The sequence below is a fragment of the Pempheris klunzingeri genome, chromosome 8, assembly GCF_042242105.1.
Source record: "Pempheris klunzingeri isolate RE-2024b chromosome 8, fPemKlu1.hap1, whole genome shotgun sequence".
NCBI lineage: Eukaryota > Metazoa > Chordata > Actinopteri > Acropomatiformes > Pempheridae > Pempheris > Pempheris klunzingeri.
The window spans coordinates 9,695,240-9,714,437 of NC_092019.1; the positions used below are offsets into that span (position 1 = coordinate 9,695,240).

Here is a 19,198-nt window from a genome sequence, read left to right on the forward strand (position 1 = left end):
CACTGCTAACACATAGACAGATAGCTATTAGAAAAATGTATGACATTAGATTATTTTAAACGCTGAAAGGGGATTAGTCAGTTTTGTTTCGATCTCTTTTCGTGACTGATTTTAAGACCCAATCAGTAACTGTAGAGCCTGCAGGTGTGGTATATGTACATATACGTGAAAAAATAACAGGACAGACATCTAGTTTATCATCATCATCATCATCTAGGACTTGATTATATTGATATTGATGTTGGTTATAGATGATGGTAATTAGAGTGTAAAAGCATTGGCCCCACATTTTCACATTGAGGATTTTACTGCTTCAGTTCTTCTTATGATCTATGGATTCAGCAACTTATAATGGAAAAAAAGACCCCTTTGTAGAACACTTGTTCATCACTAAGAGGCTTGATAAATTCAGACCCATGGCAGTAAACATCTGTCACAGCTGTAGCAGAAATTAGAACCACAACACAGCTGGAACTCAATTGTTGCTTACAGGAAGTAAAGTTATGATGCAGCAAATGCCTGGAGAGTTAAATTAGTGAGAGTGCACATTTTAGCACTTAGTGTTCACAGTCACATCAGCAAAAACTTCTGAAGTTATGCAATTAGCACTTCAGTGTTTGTAAGATAAACGAGCTACCAAAGAAGTGTTAATGTATGTTTAAATGTTTGTAAGGCCTTGTATCATATCCCATCTCTTAGTCTCAGCTTCTTTTTTGATGGTTTCAAAGTTTATTTGCAGAAAGGTTGCCACATAGTTTATAGACAGCTTCCTGTGCAGGATTACAAATTATTAAAACGGTGCATTTGAATTCTCTGTGAGCATTCATCACCAATAGCAACAAAATAATTTGGGCTATGAATTCCTCAGAAGTCCAGCCCAGCGTCAGCAACAGTTCTCATCCATGCATCCATCCATCCATGCATCTATCCTTCCTCTCTTCTGTCCTCCTTTGTTAATTAGCAAGCGGGGACTTAAAACTGCTTGCCAAGTCATTCCCCTTTTGTCCTCGTCTGTTGCATGGCTGAGTTGAAGGCCTTATTATTTCCTCACAAAGGGAAGCTGGTGAACGGACATTAACTCCGATTCAAACCAAATCCACCACCACCCCAATTAGTGAGATTATAGCTGTCACAGTGCATGCTGAGCCGAGCTGCCTCACCTAACCGAAGGAGACTAATGAAGTACCGACAGCTGCTCTGAGGCATACACACAAATATATGCACATACAAGTGGACATGCACACACACAGGCAACAAATGAATATACATACTCAACATGATCTTGAAGACAAGTGTAAGTACGCGCATGAATAGACTGTCAGGCAGACGCTTCATACACATTCACATCCATTAATTGCACAGACACACACACACGTAGCTTTAAAGGTAGTCAACGGTACACATATATGCACACATGCTCATTGCAAACCACAGCCACACACAAATGAATCATCTCCAGCTGTGAGCCTTGACCTGACAAATCCAGTTTTGAGCAGTGGGTTGTGTGTAGAAGATATGAGCAGTAAGGCTTTGTCAACAAGTCCAGTATTACTACAGCTGTTTGCTGCGCTGTAGACAGAGGACAGCAGCCAAGGCGCAGGGAATGATGCACAGGGTGTGTGCACAGCTCAAGGAACAAGATCTCAAAGCCAATAAAGACAGATTCCTCACAAAGAGACAACACAGACTATGTCTGTGTGTCTGTCCTTCCTCTTTGTTTCTTTCTTTCTGTATCTCTCCGTTTGTCTGTGTGTCTGTCTTTATTTCTGTTTAGTCTGTCAATCTATAGTTTTCTGTCTGATACTGTGTGATCTGTTGGCAACCATTTTGCTCATTTATATCTTCCACTGGTTTCAGCTCTGTCAGAGAGCAGCAGCAGCAGGAGCAGGGAAAGTGGTGGTTGGTGTAATGTGTGTTATGTGCTTTTGCACATGCTCTGAGGATGTCCTCGGTAATTCAAAACCACCCCATCCCCTAGACTCCATCCTAACTAACACACCACTCAGCATTGCCTGCTGCTCATCACAACATGAAATCTTCAGAAGCTATGGCACCGCCCTGACTTTATACCTGCCATTTCTCTCTCTTTTCCTGTGGCTTAAAGAGAGAACATGTCCCATTTTTTTGCCCACTAGAGACCGCTCTAATGGGGACATGAGAAGAGAATTAACAAGAGTCACATGTGCATTTTTTTATTTGAGTGAATTCATAGATGTGCAAGACACTGAAAGTACTGGATGTTCCCCCACAGAACAATAGACAGGAGAGATAATTCAGGAAATTGGAAATGTATTTAGCTTCAGAGGTCAAACTATATTCATCATTTCTCATAACCACAGCTGGTTGCCTTTTAATGCTAGCCCCGCTGTTTTTTATGGACAGAAAACCTCTGGTGTCAAAGCAGTGAAAGCTATTGGTCCACCAGGTTGTTGGCGAGGTGACAACTGCTCATTGGTGCATTGTGTGTTTTATAGCTGCTTCCTGGAGGACTCAAAAGATGTACAGTTTGAGTCCCCTATGTATTGTGCCTCATCTTGACAGGCAAGAACACTTGTAATTCACTGCCATACCAACTTTAAAAGGGGCCATCTGTGAACACACACAGAGGCAGTTAAAGTGGATGGCATCTTCAGTTTCTTGTTTTCATTGCTTTTTGTCTGGTTATCTCTAATTGCAGGTGACTCTGCAGATACATGTGGGGATCCTGGCACACCTGCCCATGCCAGCAGGGAGGCAGGGAACTTCAAAGTGCGCAGCAAGGTGCGCTTCACCTGCTCAGTCGGACATACACTGTACGGATCGGCAGAGAGGATCTGTTTCCCCAATGGGACCTGGTCTGGCAGACAGCCGTTCTGCAAACGTAAGGGAAATCTTTAAAATGCCTCCTGAATGTCATGTATGGAACAGTAGGAGAGGAGTGCACAGCAGTCATCGAAAGAGGGAACACAACTACTTCTTTACACACATTGAAAGGCATACAGTTGCACAAAGAGATGCATGGTTACACTAGGGTAGGGTTTCAAACTTCAGTACTTCAAAACTGTCAAATACCAAAAGCTAGCATTTAAGGTTTGCTCAGATTCTTAGTCTTGTTTACGTTTTCTTTGATCAGATATCCTCTATTTTAAACCACATCTGGAAATATTTCCAACTGTATTTTATTTAGGGAAAGTTCTTTCACGACGGCTTTGTCTCACAGGGGCGCTCCACCACATCAAGGCACACATCACATTAAGTTTAGCTGTCACAGACAGCACCAATAATCCTGTGAAAACAGTTGTGCAATGTCTTTTGTGGCTCTGGAGGAGTTTTCTCATGTCTGGGAAAATAACCCTGTTGATGTCATCAAAGTTATTTTGGCTTGGACACTACACATTTTCAGCAGAAAGCCTGTGTTATAAAATGGGTGCGTGTTGTTTGAAAGACATGAGCATGTATTTACCAGGTAGGCAACAAAATGTAATGGGATCCATTGTTTTAGGGGCTTAACCTGTTTTTATGACTCCAAGGCAGGTTATTTCAGGCTGTCCTTTTTGTTGACTCTTCTTAAAATCTGTCTCTTGTAAATCATCGAATTATATGGAAGTGCAATACAATAACAATGGAATTCCCCTTGAACATTAAACACAGATGTATTTGATAAGTTTGCTTACTGTATACTCTGCAAAATACATTATCAAAAAAGTATTATTTGGTAGGTACTGAAACTTGGGTCAATGATGCTGTCGAAACCTTTAAAACACTAACCAGCCCGAACGTAGGCACAACATTATGTGCAACACATTTGCTGAATGAAAACATGAATGTGCATTAAGAGTACAGGTAGATGCTCATGTTCATCCACACCTACACAAACAAATGACTGCAAAAGCTCACAAACACAGTACTGCACCAGATGGATAAGTATCTCTCTGCTGCAGTCTGGTACTCTCTGCCAGCACATGGTGCTGTGACTAGCTTCCAGATTGCAACCAAAAAATTCATTAATTCTAGACACCTAAAGCCAAGTTCTTTTTGGACTGTGATAAATGAATCATTGTGGATTTTGAAGATATTAGTTCATAGAACGCCAGCCCTACATCTTGCATAAATTACCCCCAAGGGTCAACCGGATATTGAGGCAAATGTTTGACTGCTTCTGCTCTCCTCCACTTACTGTCCGCCAGCTTGGCGCAGTGCCAGTGTCATTTTTAGTAAAATAAGCCAATGCACAGACCCTCTCAACTACTCAGTATATCTGCCTTTCATTTCATCTTTCGTTTCTCCATTTTTTGCTGTCCCTCTCTTCCCCCTCCCTCTATCCTTCATTTCTCCTGATGTCAGCCTTTTTCTCTTGGTTCTCTCCTGATTTCTCCTCTGTCTTAATCTCGTTGTCTGGCTGTCTCTCTGTCCCCGGTCACTCCTCTATCTGTACCTCTCCCTCTCTCTCTCTCTCTAATGCTCAGCCTTAACCTCCCTCCACTCCTTTTACCCCACATCTCGCTTCTACTACCTTTTTATCTCTCCGCTAAACTCCTGATTTAAAGATTGTTTTAGCCATCACAGGAGGGATGGGGCAGGAATTCACTGGAGCCTGAATGAGTTTCAGTGCTGCCTGTCTGTGATCTAAAGCCCTGTCTACTGCGAAAGCCCATCCATCCGTTATCCACAACCTTTTACAGTCTCTGGAAAACAGTCACTGTGGATATTCAGCTTAATACCCATCTCACAATACCATCAAGGTCTGTTGTGTTTCTATCATCATGTCTGTCTTTGAATTATTAAGAGTGGAAAACAAAGAGGCCACCATACTTTTTTATTTTGGCATGTGTGTGTAGGTGCATATGCTTGTGTGTGCGCATTTCCAGTACAGGAATGTGAGCATGTTGGCACCTGGTGTGTTTGGATGTGTGCCTGAGTGATGCATCTGCACCTCAATGAGCTTGTGTGTGTGTGTGTGTGTGTGTGTGTGTGTGTGTGTGTGTGTGTGTGTGTGTGTTAGTTGTGTGTATGCACACGTGGTAATCGAGAAATCACCACCGCACCTACAGTACGTCTGTCTCCTACAAGAATCACCATTTCAGATTTTCCAGGCAATTAGGTAATTGAGAGAGCAAATCAGTTTTGTAATTAGACATGATTTGGAGCAGAAGAAAAACATGTGAAACAAACTCTGTCCTTTCCTTTCTTCAGGGATACATTTTGGTTGGCGTTGTTTTTTTCTTCCTCAGGGATTGTACATGCAAAGTCTAAATACTTTCCATGAATTTTGACCTCCTGTCTAAGTTCTGTTTTGTGCTTTAAATTGCAATGACTATTCATTTTAAATTCAAGTTAAATTCCATAATTTGACATAGTAAGTTATTCCACATTGTGTTGTTTATTTACTAAAAGTTCTGTTATTGTTAAAAAGAATCAGCCACAGCTGCAGATTGTCACATACTCCCACAATGCCCCTCTTGTTTTTAGGCAGCACTAAATATCATTACCATGGATGTACTATGGGACTTGACAATACACAAACTGCACTTTATTTACTGATGACTCAACAATAGTTGGATGGGGATTTGTGTACCACTGCACCAGCTCTACACATTATTAATAAAGCTGTGATGCTGTACACATTAATGCGTCTCTACTGGTGTAGCTTGCAGCTTCTTTAAAAGAAAAACAATGCTTCCCCAGACACCCTGATGTGAGAGGCACACGTGCATGATGGGGATCTCTGACACAAGCCAACAATTTTTATCTAGCCTTTTCAGACTGTGTCGAACTGCAAATATTCACCAGGTCAAAAGAAAAATAGAAATTATTTCATAAATTTTTTTATTATTCATACAGTATGGATGGAATATATTTTCCAAGGCCCCTTTAATCACCTTGAGACCTTCAGAAGTCATCTTGAGGCCACCTTGGGGGGGGGGGCTCTAAGCCCTCAGATTGTGAATCACTGATATGGAAAATAGAAAATCCATTACTATTTTGACCTTAACCTCCTTTCTTTTCTCCCCTGTATTGCAGCGGTACAGTGTGGTAACCCAGCAACACCTGCACATGGCCGTATTTCCCGTGTGGATGGCACAACTTTCTCCCACTCCATTGTGTATTCTTGTATGGAGGGATATTTCCTTACTGGCTCTTCCACACGCCAGTGTCTGGCAAATGGCACGTGGTCTGGCACCACTCCAAACTGCACAAGTGAGTTTTGTATGTACAGAAACGTGAGGGGATCTTTAGAGTCATGTGTCATGTGTCTTGTGGAAGACACTTAAAAGGCCACTCTCCTGCACAGTTTTCATGTTATGAAATGAAAGGGGAGCAATGCATTGCACACTCACTGTCAATTGTGAAATGATCAGGGTCTGAACACTAAGATGTGGTCAGGCACAGTCCCCAATTATACCAGTGCTATGAACAGGGAAATGCAGAAGAGTACAAGTCAGTGTTACTTGGTTGATTACATTTAGTTCAGTCACACGTACACCAACACTGGCACTCACAGAATTTGTTATCATCACTTTACAGCAATTGAACAGAAAAATAAGTAAAAATAGCATGCGGAAGATTGGGCAATCCTCTGGGTGCATGTAAATGACTATATGGTGTAATGTTAACATAGCAGACACTAGTGTTGTGTGTGATACTGTATGAACAAATTAAACAAACATTTTATACCACTGAATCGGATAGATGGGCCTGAAGATGATTTCAGTCCCTATTACTGTCCAAAGGAGGTGCTCTGAGTGATCCACAGTGGTGCTAAAATAGGGTGTAAGATTTCAAACGGCACATAAATCTCTTTGAGCCTTCTCTTCCAGCAAAGCGTCAAAACTGTCAGGCAGTTTTTTATTGTCTGGATCTCAGCAAATGAGCCTTGCAGTAATTAAGACGTATGCCAATCTATATTCAATTTGCACCAGGGTGACTATGAAACAAAATGACACATTTTTTTCTCCCTCTGAAAATCGCCATACTCTTCCACATTCTCTTTGCTTGTTATTGAATCACGAGAAAAGATAAATGGTATGGGCATAATTTCAATTTTGGAATGAAATGAGTCTCTGTAGAGATATACGCAGAGAAGGAGAGAGAGAGAGCGACTGAAAATTGGATTGAATAATGATCAAACATGCAAAAAGGCAGAATAGCTTTCTTGCCTCTTTACACCACTTTCAAGCCTGCTCATCACCAAACTTATTATGGTTATCCTCCTGTATGCTATCACTTCACGTTAAATTTTAGTGGTCAATTCAGGGACATCAACACTTAAGATGCCAAGATTGGCTCAGTGTGCCTTCATTAAGGAGGCAATCATTTTCACGGTTCATGGGTAATCGATCATGTAGGTTACCAGATCAAAGTCACACAACATTCTCAAGGGGAGAGGAAAAGTTCTAGTTTTTTCCCCACTCGCTCTTGATGGTTGAGAAATGAAATTTATAGAGCATGTTAAGGAATTAGCGAATTAGTGGAAGTGCACTGGGAAGGGACTTGCGCAGTGATCTGTGAAGCAAAACCATAAAGCACTTTATTAAAAACAAACAGTAAACACAGATTATTCAGGAAGACTGTTTGCCCCGTAACACTGTCGTGATCCTGTTGATTTATATCTACTGTTTTTAGTATTCTCCTCTTCGCTACTCCTTTTCTCTCCGCCCTAGTTTAAACACCAGCACATTGGTGTTGGATTCTCCTTGTGGATGTGAGGTTGGAGGACAGGGATAAATGATCATGTTTAGTAGTGCAATTAGAAATTACCTGGTTACAGTCAGACTTCTGTAGTAAGTTGATTCTTCGGCTTGAACATCATTAAAACAAATAAAAAAGCAGTATATAGAAATAAAATGACCGATCCTCTCCTCTGGTTGAGCTGTAAGTGCTCCAATGCCATGACAAAAAAAAGAAGAAACTCTATGATGCAGCATCATGACATGCCTAAAATTTGTCAATGTGATTAAAAAATATGATACTGTGAGGGATTCAGACAGCTCTGACTAAGTTACATGCAGGTACTGACCAGCTGCATTTGAATGCGAGCTTTTACTCCAAGCAGGTTATTGCAGCTCCTGTCAACTCTAGTTTCCGTCCTTAACCTTATTTTTCTCACTAACCTGTTTTCTTGGGAGCAAGTACATGTTACTGAATGAAAGAGTTGTGGAGTTATGTTGAGTTGTTCAAGTCAACAGCCTGCAGCTTCTCCGCATTGTGCTGAATGAGGGGGTTTTTCACTCCTACGGATAGACAGGCACATGTTAACGTTTACATTCAAGTACACACATACTTTTTCTGTCTCTCGTGTGTTGAGACCACTTTCCCACTCACAAGATGTTGCAAGTTGATATCAGTTTTTATTCATGCCAGCTGCTTCTGGACCATATTTGAAGAGACATGCCATGCTTTCAATGCTTTTATGCCATTCAAGGGGATGAGTCAAAATTAACTGTTTAATTGTTTGGACAAACTTTTATTTTTATTTTTTTATTTAATTTTCATTTTTTAATTCAATGTCCAACACTTTGGTTTATGCCCTGCCAATTAACTTCAACCTCAGCTGTGGGTCTACTTTGCGCAAATTAGAAAATCTTATCATGCTAACGTTCTGAACTAAGGAGATGAAGATTTGTCCAGTTTATAGAAAAACAAATCACTGGTTGTAACTTAATTTGTCCTTTGATTTACATTTATTAGCAAAACAAGAATTAATTTTATGTTCTCATGTGGCTGCCTAAAGTCTTAGTTGGAGATCGGGATGGAACGATGGGTGCACAAAGCATTTGATATAAACTGGAAACTGGAATTATAAGAAGTAAAAGTGGTATTGTTTCTAAATAGACAGGTTGCTCAAATTTTCAGCAAATCGCTGTCTAGACAGACACACACACCACTTTAGGTGTGAGTGGGGAAAATATGTTCTTGTGAACTGACTCACTAATCTAAATTGACCCAAAAAAGGAATTCTCTGCCCACAAGACTTCGGAAGTCCAGGAAATTAGATACGGCTGACAGGTTTGTTTATTTATTGCAAACAATTTCCATAAAAGGCAGGCAGCAGTGCATATGTGAAAGGGAGGATGAAAATGGTCCTACATTTTGAGTCACTGTGTGTGAAACATCAAATATATCAGTGCCAACGGCACTGCATTTCAATCATCAGCATTTCAATATAGATTTTGAAAACAGGTACAACTAGGATTAGATTTATTATTGGAGCAAGCAAGAACATACTGCCTTCAACTCAAAACCTCTTCCTCTCTAAACTCACAACAAGCAGCTCTCAGATCTATCCTATCAGAATACAAAGTTAGTCTCACCCAGCGATGGTAAATATGTCCAAGTGTGGAGTCCTTGGCAGCAACTGAAAATAAACAAATGGAAAATTAATTTACGAGTGTAGGCGTTAGCATGGACAGCCATATGCATCAAACTGGCTTCTGAGATTAAGGTGAACAAGTCATGAAGGATTTTGTAATAAGTAGACGCACATTTAAGGTTGTAAGATTAAAAGGACGGTTATGAAAAAAATCAAATAGAGCCTGGCAACATACAGTTTTATTAGAGATAGCAGTAAGTTGAGACCTGAGAATGTAGTGGGCCAACACTCAGCCATCTGTCCGCTACTTTGGAGAAATCACACCATGAGAAGAAGCCAAGAATAGGCATATAAAAAGAGGAGGCTGAACAAGAATTACCAACATTATCATTATTATTTTCACAGGGTTCTCCCCTTGATGTACACGAAATTAACCGATGTCTCAAAAGTTAATAGTTAATAGGGGCACAGCAGAGCATGTGCTGTCAGCTGAGTTGCTGAATCATCAGCTACTGTCAGTATTTTGTATCTTCACATAATTGAATATCACAATGGAAGTCTTGAAAATCATTGTTTAGTTCTTTTAACTGTCCGGTGGGCTTTATTTGCAAACAGATATGTGAGTGTTACATACACGGTTGTCTGATTAGTTATTTTAGCAAGAGTTAAAAATCCTGCACTGTGAATCAGCACTTCAACACTATATCATCCTGTGCATTAATATTTTAACACTGTTTGCAAGCATTGAGAACTGTTCGAACCATGTAAGTAAAAGACAGCTAGGAAAAAAATAACGGTTACTAACGACCAACACATAATTAACACCTATTTGTTGACAGCCTCACAATATTGAGTTCAACTTCATCCTGTTGTACAACGTGCTTCTGCTCAGCAAGCCATCACTGTAATAAGAACAAACTGGCGGTGAAACATTGTGGGTGTAGCTGCGGCTGCACCCTGTGATTCTTTAATGTTCTATTTTGTGAGCCTTCTTAATCATGCATAGTTGTATTTGGCACAGCTTTGAATGCTTTTGATTTGTGGCTGATTATCATTAAGGCTGAGAGGATAATTACCAATCGTCACATACCATTTCCGCCTATACTGCATATGAACAAAAAGACCAAGTGCACGGTTATGTGAACAAATGCAACATCAGGAAACTGCCAAAAAACCTAACAAGAGAATGCTAAAAATAGGAAAAACTAGGCGGAAAAGCAGGTCCTCCCTTGTGCTTATTTGATAACCTCTTGCCACTCGTTATTCAGACTGCATCGGCATAAGGCACAGGTACATCAGACACTCTGTATTAATAAGTTGATGTTTTATTTCTAACATACAGTATATTTTGTTTTGCTGCTCAGTATGCCTTTAGTCACTATTCAACAACACCATTTAGAATGATTTCTGATGCAAGTTTCTTGTATTTGACCACCGTGACAGTGATCACCTGTGGCGATCCTGGTATTCCAGCGAATGGACTTAGATTTGGGGATGACATCACGGTCGGCCAGAATGTGACGTTCATGTGCCAGCCGGGGTATGTGATGATAGGAGGGGACAGCGCTGTCGCAAGGACCTGCACTAACAATGGCACCTGGAGTGGCACCATGCCAGCATGCCAAGGTGAGTACCACCCACAAATGCACACACTGGCATACACTGCATCGTACACGGGCCGCAGTTGACAGTCAACCTTGATAACCATCAGACCGTGCTGTAACAACCTTGGCACGCTAGCACACTGTCACGTACAATATAAAGTACATGCTTACACACTGAGATCTAATGAGATTAGCAAGCAAGGTGAGACAGAACTTCCTATGTGGTCAGATAGTGTCATATTGTTCACTTCAGTGTGCTGATAACAGAAGTGCCAACTATACATATGGCTGGATGTCTTGGAGACGGACACAAACACACTCACATAAACATATGCAGACGCATATATTTACATGCATGCCTAAGTATAAACACGCACACCAACATAAACACTCCAGTTTTGAATCTGTATTTCTAAAAGAGAGCATCTCTACACAGAGTCCTGAGATAAGAGACAGGGATGCTCAGCTGGCTTTCAGAAAAGAGGAAAAATATATAATACATTTTTAGAGCCCTTGCTCTAAGACACACTGATCTCACCCACACATGCATCTAGAGTAGCACCTGTGGTGGCACAAAGCCAAGGCTACAAGTTCCTCTGACACTTGATGATGGATGACTAACAAGTCTTCTTCATCACAACAGGGATGCCGCTAATTGTACTCAAACGGTTAATCATTGGTCCCCTCTTAAATGTATGTTCGCACTCTGGGCTTGATTAATATCAAAGTTAGAAAATCTACCAAGAGGACTTAAATGTTGTACGCCCATCAGCACTACATCACTCAGTGATTTATGGCACTCGAGTGGAGGCATAGATTAGCATGTCTGCCATCGACACCCAAAAGTAAGCATTGCAGGGAAGATTAACTTGTGCAGTGAACAGTTCAAATGTACACCAGGAAAGGGAAGAGCCCACAAGGCAAATGGTGGCTCATTGTTGCTAAGAAACTGTTCTCAGGCTGCTGTCTCAGTAACACAGAAGCAAGTTGGCGTTGAATTTGCCTCTTGAGAAATAGGAAAGGACCAATGAAATGTGAGAGAAAAAGAGGCAAAGTGTGACAGACCGACATGCAGACAAACATAAGAGGAAAGTTACAGAAAGGCAGATCAAACACTCAGACACATTCTTCGAAAAGGAGGGAGTATCAGGGAATGTAGAAACGTGAAGCCTGTTCTTACGTAATGGCTGTTTTTGTTTCTCGATGCACTCGGTGTATAAAACGCTGTTTAGACAAACAAGTAGGCAGTGTCATTGCCTTTCCTGAGCTCAGCTCATACAGAACTGTGGTTTTAAGTCACACACTTCTTGCCCTCCCCAGCCTCCCTGTGGGATTCTTGCCAAGACGTTTACAACATCCAAACTGACACTGATTTGTAATATTTCATGGGTGTGTTTCATTATTAACGCACCCTGTGCCGTGGTACATGGAAGCTGTTGGATGAATCGATGGTCACACAACTGCTACCCAAGGCAGTTTAAATGGACGGAGAGACCGGGAGTGGGTGTATGCCTGTATGCATGTGTGTATTAAAGTGTGTGAAGTTCCTAACCTCCGAGCTCTAATCCTTGACAGCTACTGCAACAGCTCAGGCACTCAGCCCCAATGCTACTTTGCTTGATGGGGGATGGTGTAGAGAGGAGCGAAACCCTAGAGCTTAGCCTTCCTCATCACACACACACACACTCGCACTCTGCCATGAATGCACACAATCACATGGGAGCATTCATTTACACAACTGTGCTTCTCATACTTACATAGACACAGATGCTTACACACTCTGCTGTCACCTATTACTGACCTGTATACATTAGTCAGTGAGCCGCTGCTCTCAATTTTCCAATCGTACTTATTTCTCTCGAGGGGTAAATGAATAAAAGAAAGTCAAGAGAGAGGAGTCTGATTACTAAGTGGGTGCTCCATATTAATTTTGTGATTCCTCAGTGTGGATGGGTTATTAAGCAGGAATACAGATGTTTTATGCTTTATATTCTGCTTGTCATTGCTCACTTCCTCTGCCTCCATTTCTTTCTAGGACTATATAGGGCAAGCAATAGCAGCTCACTGGTAATTACAACTTTTTTATCATTTCTCTCCCTGACAGCGTATGCAGCAAGAGGTCTTAGAAAAGGACTCGGAATATATCTATTTTCTTTTCTTGCATCTGAAGCTGAAAACAATGCCTCTTCCAATAAGATCAGTTGCCTTTTTTGTTGCATTGGGTTCAGATTTAAGGTGCAGCAGGTCAGGCAGGGTGAGCTGTTTGAAATTGTCATGATGTGGGGCATCTGTCATCTTGTCATAGATTTGGATGATGTGCCGCCGGGATATGAGCCAGTATTCCAAGGAGGGAGGGGTAAAGAGAGAGAGGGAGAAGGAAAGGGAGAGAGAGAGAATTTGAGACTAAAAGAGACAAAGAGGTTTTACGTGTGTTGACTCTGTGCATAATTTTGCACTTAATATGCGCGCGTCAGTGCTAGCCATGCTGTTTGTGTGTGGTGTGCTTACACACACCACTGATGACACATCCTAAGCCTCACCCGGCAAGGATTCAGTTTGAATCCCAGGTTTGGCGTGTTCAGCTAAGAGGCACTAATGCTGCTTAGAACTACTTAGGAAAATGGGGACACTCTCCGCTTCCCATTCAGCATTCAGTTCTGCCTGCCACCCATGCTTTTTTTTTTCATTTATTTAAAGTAATTTCTGATGCAGTGCTTATGGGATTAGTAGGCCTACTCCTCTAATCAACGTAATTTGCCTATTTGCACACGTGCGCTCACACATTTTCTCCCCATCTGTCTTTTTCCGTCCCTTTCCTTTTCTCTGTCACAGATGTACTGTAAGGAGACAAGTACACGCCCAAACCACCTTTAAACTTTACAGCATCCAGCTGCGCATTTTAGTGATGTATTTCAGAATGAAGTGCCTTTATTTTTCGAGGGTTCCACAGCAAAATGGAAATCCCAAATTGAAGGCACTCTTTACTAATAAAATATATAATAACATCAAAGCGACACATTCAAGTCAATTTGTTTGTCCTTGAGAACCTGAGAAACAAATTTACACAACCAAACAAAATGTTAAACAGATCGCATCATCAGTGTGGTTTAGCCTTTAACTGTTCATTCACTATTCATCATGTCCTCAATATATTTCCAAATATAGCATACATCTAAAGCATATACAGTAAGCTGTATACTGCCGCAACGTCCATATGGAAATCTTTTTGGATCTGCTGCCAACCAAGAACAAAAGACGGTTCCACCTTGGAGAGTATGTGTGAATATCCCTTAGTGACTTGCTCCACATTTATTGGAATTCATTCTGTAGAAACATGTAACTTTACAAGGCGAGAAAGTTGTTCATTTATTTTAACACTATCGTAATTGTCATTAGAAACCTTAACTTCAACAAAGCCATAACTTAGAATCTAATTTGTTTTAGCCTAAAGGTTCGCTTTGAACTTTAACAGCTGAATAACAAGTATGACTCGGATAACCTACAAGCCCAGAGACTGACTGAAGGTACGCTATAGCATATTGTTACTTAGGACTACACAGTGCTATTCAGTCATTTATTATTAATCAGCTTCAGTTTCAAAGCAACCAAGACAACAGCAGGTGATTTTAAATGATCTCTGCTACACAAACTAATTTCGGCATGATGAATTCTGGCATGCAGTATGCCAAACGCTTATTATTCTAGGATTAATGTGTTCTTTGCATTTACAGTACAGGCTTTGCTGGTTCACAGGCGGGGGGTGGTGCTGTGAAAATGAAAAGAAAGGTAATAGGTTTGAAGCCGACTGAGGCAGGTGGGAAGAAGGCAGTCATGGAAGTGGCAAAGTAATCTCAAATCTATGCTTTATGTGGCACCTAATCCAACCTGCTAAGTCTTTCTACTGCCCACAAACGTAGTGGGTGAGTGTGTGTCTATTCACGGTCCTGCCCCGAGCAGAGATGTCCATAGAGTGCGCCTTCACTTTGCTGCATCTGTATATTTTTGTCATGTATTTAGTAAGTGAAAATGTTGTTGTACTTCCAAAGCACTAAACCTTAACTTTAGAGCGACGATGTTAACATGACAGTTTAAGTAACTGGATTTGTAAACTAAGCATCTGATCCTGCCAGACAGTAGCCAGGCTTGGATGTAGTCTCACTTCAATTTGCAGATATTTGTTCAAGTGTTTCAGCACGTGTGAATATGTCTAAAAGAAAGAAAAACTTGGGGAAATCACGGGTGTTGAGGGAGAATAGTAATGGTATAAAACAACTGCTATAATTTATTCACATCCCTAAAACCCATATCCCATCTGCGTCCCCACGGTTTCATCTCCAAGTGTGTTAGAACAAACTCTGAGCTTTATTATGCATTCATTTATTACATTTGTTGAGCAGAAAGTCTATGGTTTACACAGCCACAAGATGTCCCCTCATTTCTCACAGAAATGATTCAGTATACTCCAAACCGAAATTACAGAAAAATCCTTCAGTCACAGTCAAAACACAAAACATTTCTCTGGGCTAAAGACCTAGTTTCACTCTCACTCACCTTACATAGAATGGTGAATTTGTGCTACCTCTATTGCATCTGTAAAATAGCACTATAATTCAAAGAATTCAGTCTAATGATTTGATTTGACAAAAATGTTAAACCTGCAAAAGAAGCCAACTTCATTCCTCTTGTATCTTTAGAAATAAGTGTTCTCTTTAGGCACTCAAGGACATTTTATTTTTTATTTTAGCATTCTGGATATAAATGGGAAGATAAAGCCTGTAAGGATGACATTTTATTGGATAAGAAGTGGCTTTATTACCATGTGTAATACATTTTTACACCACTACACTCTCTTCTCATCATCACCACCTCCATTTATCTAAATTTTGATTAGAAATGCAAAGACCCAGGATATAGCCATAGCCCTGTAAATCCACATAAATCATATTAATTATCTCCAAGCTTTAACATTGAGTTGCATCCAATAGCTGTTTTGGTTTGGAAACTGGAAGAAAGCAGCAGTGTTTTCTGAAGGATCTTTTATGATCCGTCGTGCATGTGTCCAGGGCTGTAGAACCAAATATTCTCAAGACCACTGAATCGATTTCATTAAGTGTTCTTGCTTTGATTCATATTTCTACTTCAGCATGTCTTGATTGTCAAGTGACCACATTCCTACAGCAGATATTTTGGGTGGGACTCTAAAAGAGAGAAAATAATTACCTTTAATTCCTTCAACTCCAAGTCCTTCATGTTTGCTTTAGATTCCTCACTGCTGCAACGACATGCAGAAATTGTGGATTCAACCTTTAACATTAGTGTAATATATCTTTGTATTATGGAGATGAAATATTTCAGATTTTAAAATGTCATGCTATGACGTGGATTGGATTTACCTAGTCCCATTAAACCATTGGCATTTTAATTTAGATTTTTAACTCCACAATCTCTCTGAACCTGGTCTTTACTCAAACTTAACTGTAGCTGTTTTATGCATCCATCGTATTCTGATGAGCTCATGACTGTGACTGTGTCCTCGCTATCCCCACAGTGGTGACGTGTCCTACACCCCCACCTATACCCAATGGCCTCCTGGAGGGCTCAGTCTTGGAATGGGGTACCAGTGTGAGCTACAGCTGCCTACCTGGCTATGAGCTTTCCTTTCCTGCTGTGCTCACCTGCACAGGGAATGGGACATGGACCGGAGACCTCCCACAGTGCTTACGTGAGTCACCATTTCGTACTTTCATGATTATTCTAATGATAATTATTGAGGTCTCTAGAGGAAGTCTCTTGTATTTAGACTGAAATGGCCTTGATGATATTTTTGTCGCCATCTGAAACGTGGTTATTTTCGCAGTGCGCTAAATTAAAACTTTTGATCCCATTTTTTAAAAGATTATCAAGCATGTGAAATGTTAGACTCAGAATTAAAATCCGGCAACCTATTGCTTTTTATGAATTCATAGAAATTCACTTGGAAGTGCAAATAAACGATTCTACCTGGCCTCATTTATTTGATTGTGAAGCTATCAGGATTCCCTCTGTGCATGGAATCTGGAGAAAACATGGAATAGTGAGAGGTGTAATAACCCAGTCAGGCAATGTCATAAAGTACATATCGCGAAATAATAGTTAATTTCTCAAATAGGTCTCTTAACGGGGATATACCTGCATGTATTTTACAACTTGTCTCGTACATTCAGTACATTGGTATTATGCGAGGCAAGCCCCCTCTATCACTTTTGCTGCTTTCCCCTCAAGAGGTTATCTAAAGTTAATGAAATTAATGAAAGTCATGAATAAGTCATGGAATTTAACATCAGGGCCTAGGTGCAGAAGCTGAATTACGATGCAAATAGAATAAGAGATATGCAGAACGGGGATTATTAGTGTTGCTTACGTCAAGGTCTCTCTTTGTGAGCAGTAACTTCAACTTAATTGTAAAACCACCTCTAGTCACTACTGAAACATAATGCTTGACAATGCTAAGCATGAGCAGGGCATTGTATACCACCTGTTCATAAAGAACACAAATGAATACTTCATCATTCGTAGATGTACATGAAAGCGAAGCTCTGATTTACATTTTGATTAAATGAAAAGTGAATTGACTCCGGCCACAAAGTCAAGCTACAATGTTGATGATGAAAATGATGATCTGAGTGAAACCACAAGTAGGGCATCTGAAGCTCTTTACTACATTAAGACCATGTCAGAGCCATCTTTGTGAGCATAATAATAAGGCCTGAGATGCATGACTGCTCAAGAGCGTCTCACTGTCATCACAATCATTCTTGCATTATATCAGTCAGACAGAAATGAAATATCATTAAAGTTGAAGTACTTACATGTGTTTGTTTCTCTCCAAGTGTAAGGACTAAGTGGAATAAAAAAACAAATGCCACTAAAAATATTCATGCACAACACTTCAAGCTCTAAAAGATGTGTTGTTTTTTCTGACTTCTGTGCTGCCCTAATAGCATATCTACTTAAACTGATGAATATACTCAGTCTTTTATTTTGATTGTTGAACTGATGTATTTTGCATCGTATTAATTGATATTTTCAGCCTTCTTTGCCAGGGAATCTCTGTTATCAGATGGCTGCCCACTTGAATTGTGCAGACAGTAGGCCTAACTACTGTGACTGCTGACTTTAGGAAAAAGTTTATGAATTGGAGAGAAATAAGATGGTTTATAGTATTTTAGTGACACATGTGGGGTGATGACAATAAAAACTCTGAGACCCCTGAGTGTAATTTGAAAAAAATACTGTCACTTTTGTGTTCTTTTGTAATTTATGCTAATGACAGAATGGTGCTTGTGATCATAGTCAGTCAGGCGAACATGGGCCCATTTGGATATTTAGCATCTCAGATCCAGCTGACAGACTGCTAGTGTTTGTGACCATGCAACTAGATGCACAGTACCTCATGCAGCCATTTGGTCCTCTGAACGGCCACACTGCAGTCAATTATTGTAAGTCCATGTGTACACTGCTGTCTGATTTATATCCTGCTTAACTGTAAAAGATAGCTTTTACCTGTTATGACCAGATATGTGCTTTACCACTAATAAGTGGTAACAGTCTGTTTTATTGAGGTGCTCTGGTAGATCTGTGTTGTGGTCCTGAGTTGTTATGATAGGTAGAAAATGTCATCTGGACATAAAATAGATATGGTTCCACTTGATAAATGTACCATATCTACTTGCTGTCTACTGCAATTATGATAAGTACTGTCGTCCGTTACCACACTACAACAGTAACCCCAAAACAAGCTCGTGCAGATACGTGAGCGAGTAACCTTTATGTCCCATGAAGTAATGTTAGTGTTTAATGTGTCTCAGCAGTGAATGGTTTGCAGCGTAGTGATCGCATTTAATAGCACCATTACTTACGACCTAGAAAGCTGGTTTCAATGGTGCAACATTGATGCAAACTAAGAGCCATACACTGTAAAGAACTTAGCTCTGCTAAACATGTTGTTTTAGCTACCCGCTTCTGCAATACTGCAATAGTGTAAGCAAGTGTGTGATAAATCACTGAGCTTTACTAAGGCAAATGAATGAGTCTGGAGAGTGGAGCAACGGGGAAGAAAGTGCTGATCATATTTGGTGTAGAAAAGGCTATTATCTATGCATTAAAATACCAGCACAGCAGTATCTACAGCAGTCCTAGGTGCTAGTCCTTATAAGTCATTATAAAGAGGTAAGTTTTTAGTTAGTGTCAATGTAGTGTCAAACACATACATTTGTCATGGAACAGCTCTAAATGCACACAGTCCAGTAATGTTTTTGTATCTGTG

The 19,198-nt window shown here is 40.4% G+C and overlaps 1 protein-coding gene across 1 annotated transcript in view; it reads left to right on the forward strand.

Annotated features, from left to right (window-relative positions):
* The window catches only part of LOC139204986 (CUB and sushi domain-containing protein 3-like), a 196,813-nt gene that overhangs the window by 160,415 nt on the left and 17,200 nt on the right, over window positions 1-19,198 (forward strand). Inside the window, exons 57-60 of the mRNA XM_070835040.1 lie at window positions 2,678-2,860; window positions 6,001-6,177; window positions 10,733-10,915; window positions 16,442-16,615. Of these exons, the coding sequence (XP_070691141.1) occupies window positions 2,678-2,860; window positions 6,001-6,177; window positions 10,733-10,915; window positions 16,442-16,615 (717 nt within the window). The remainder of the gene's footprint in view (window positions 1-2,677; window positions 2,861-6,000; window positions 6,178-10,732; window positions 10,916-16,441; window positions 16,616-19,198) is intronic.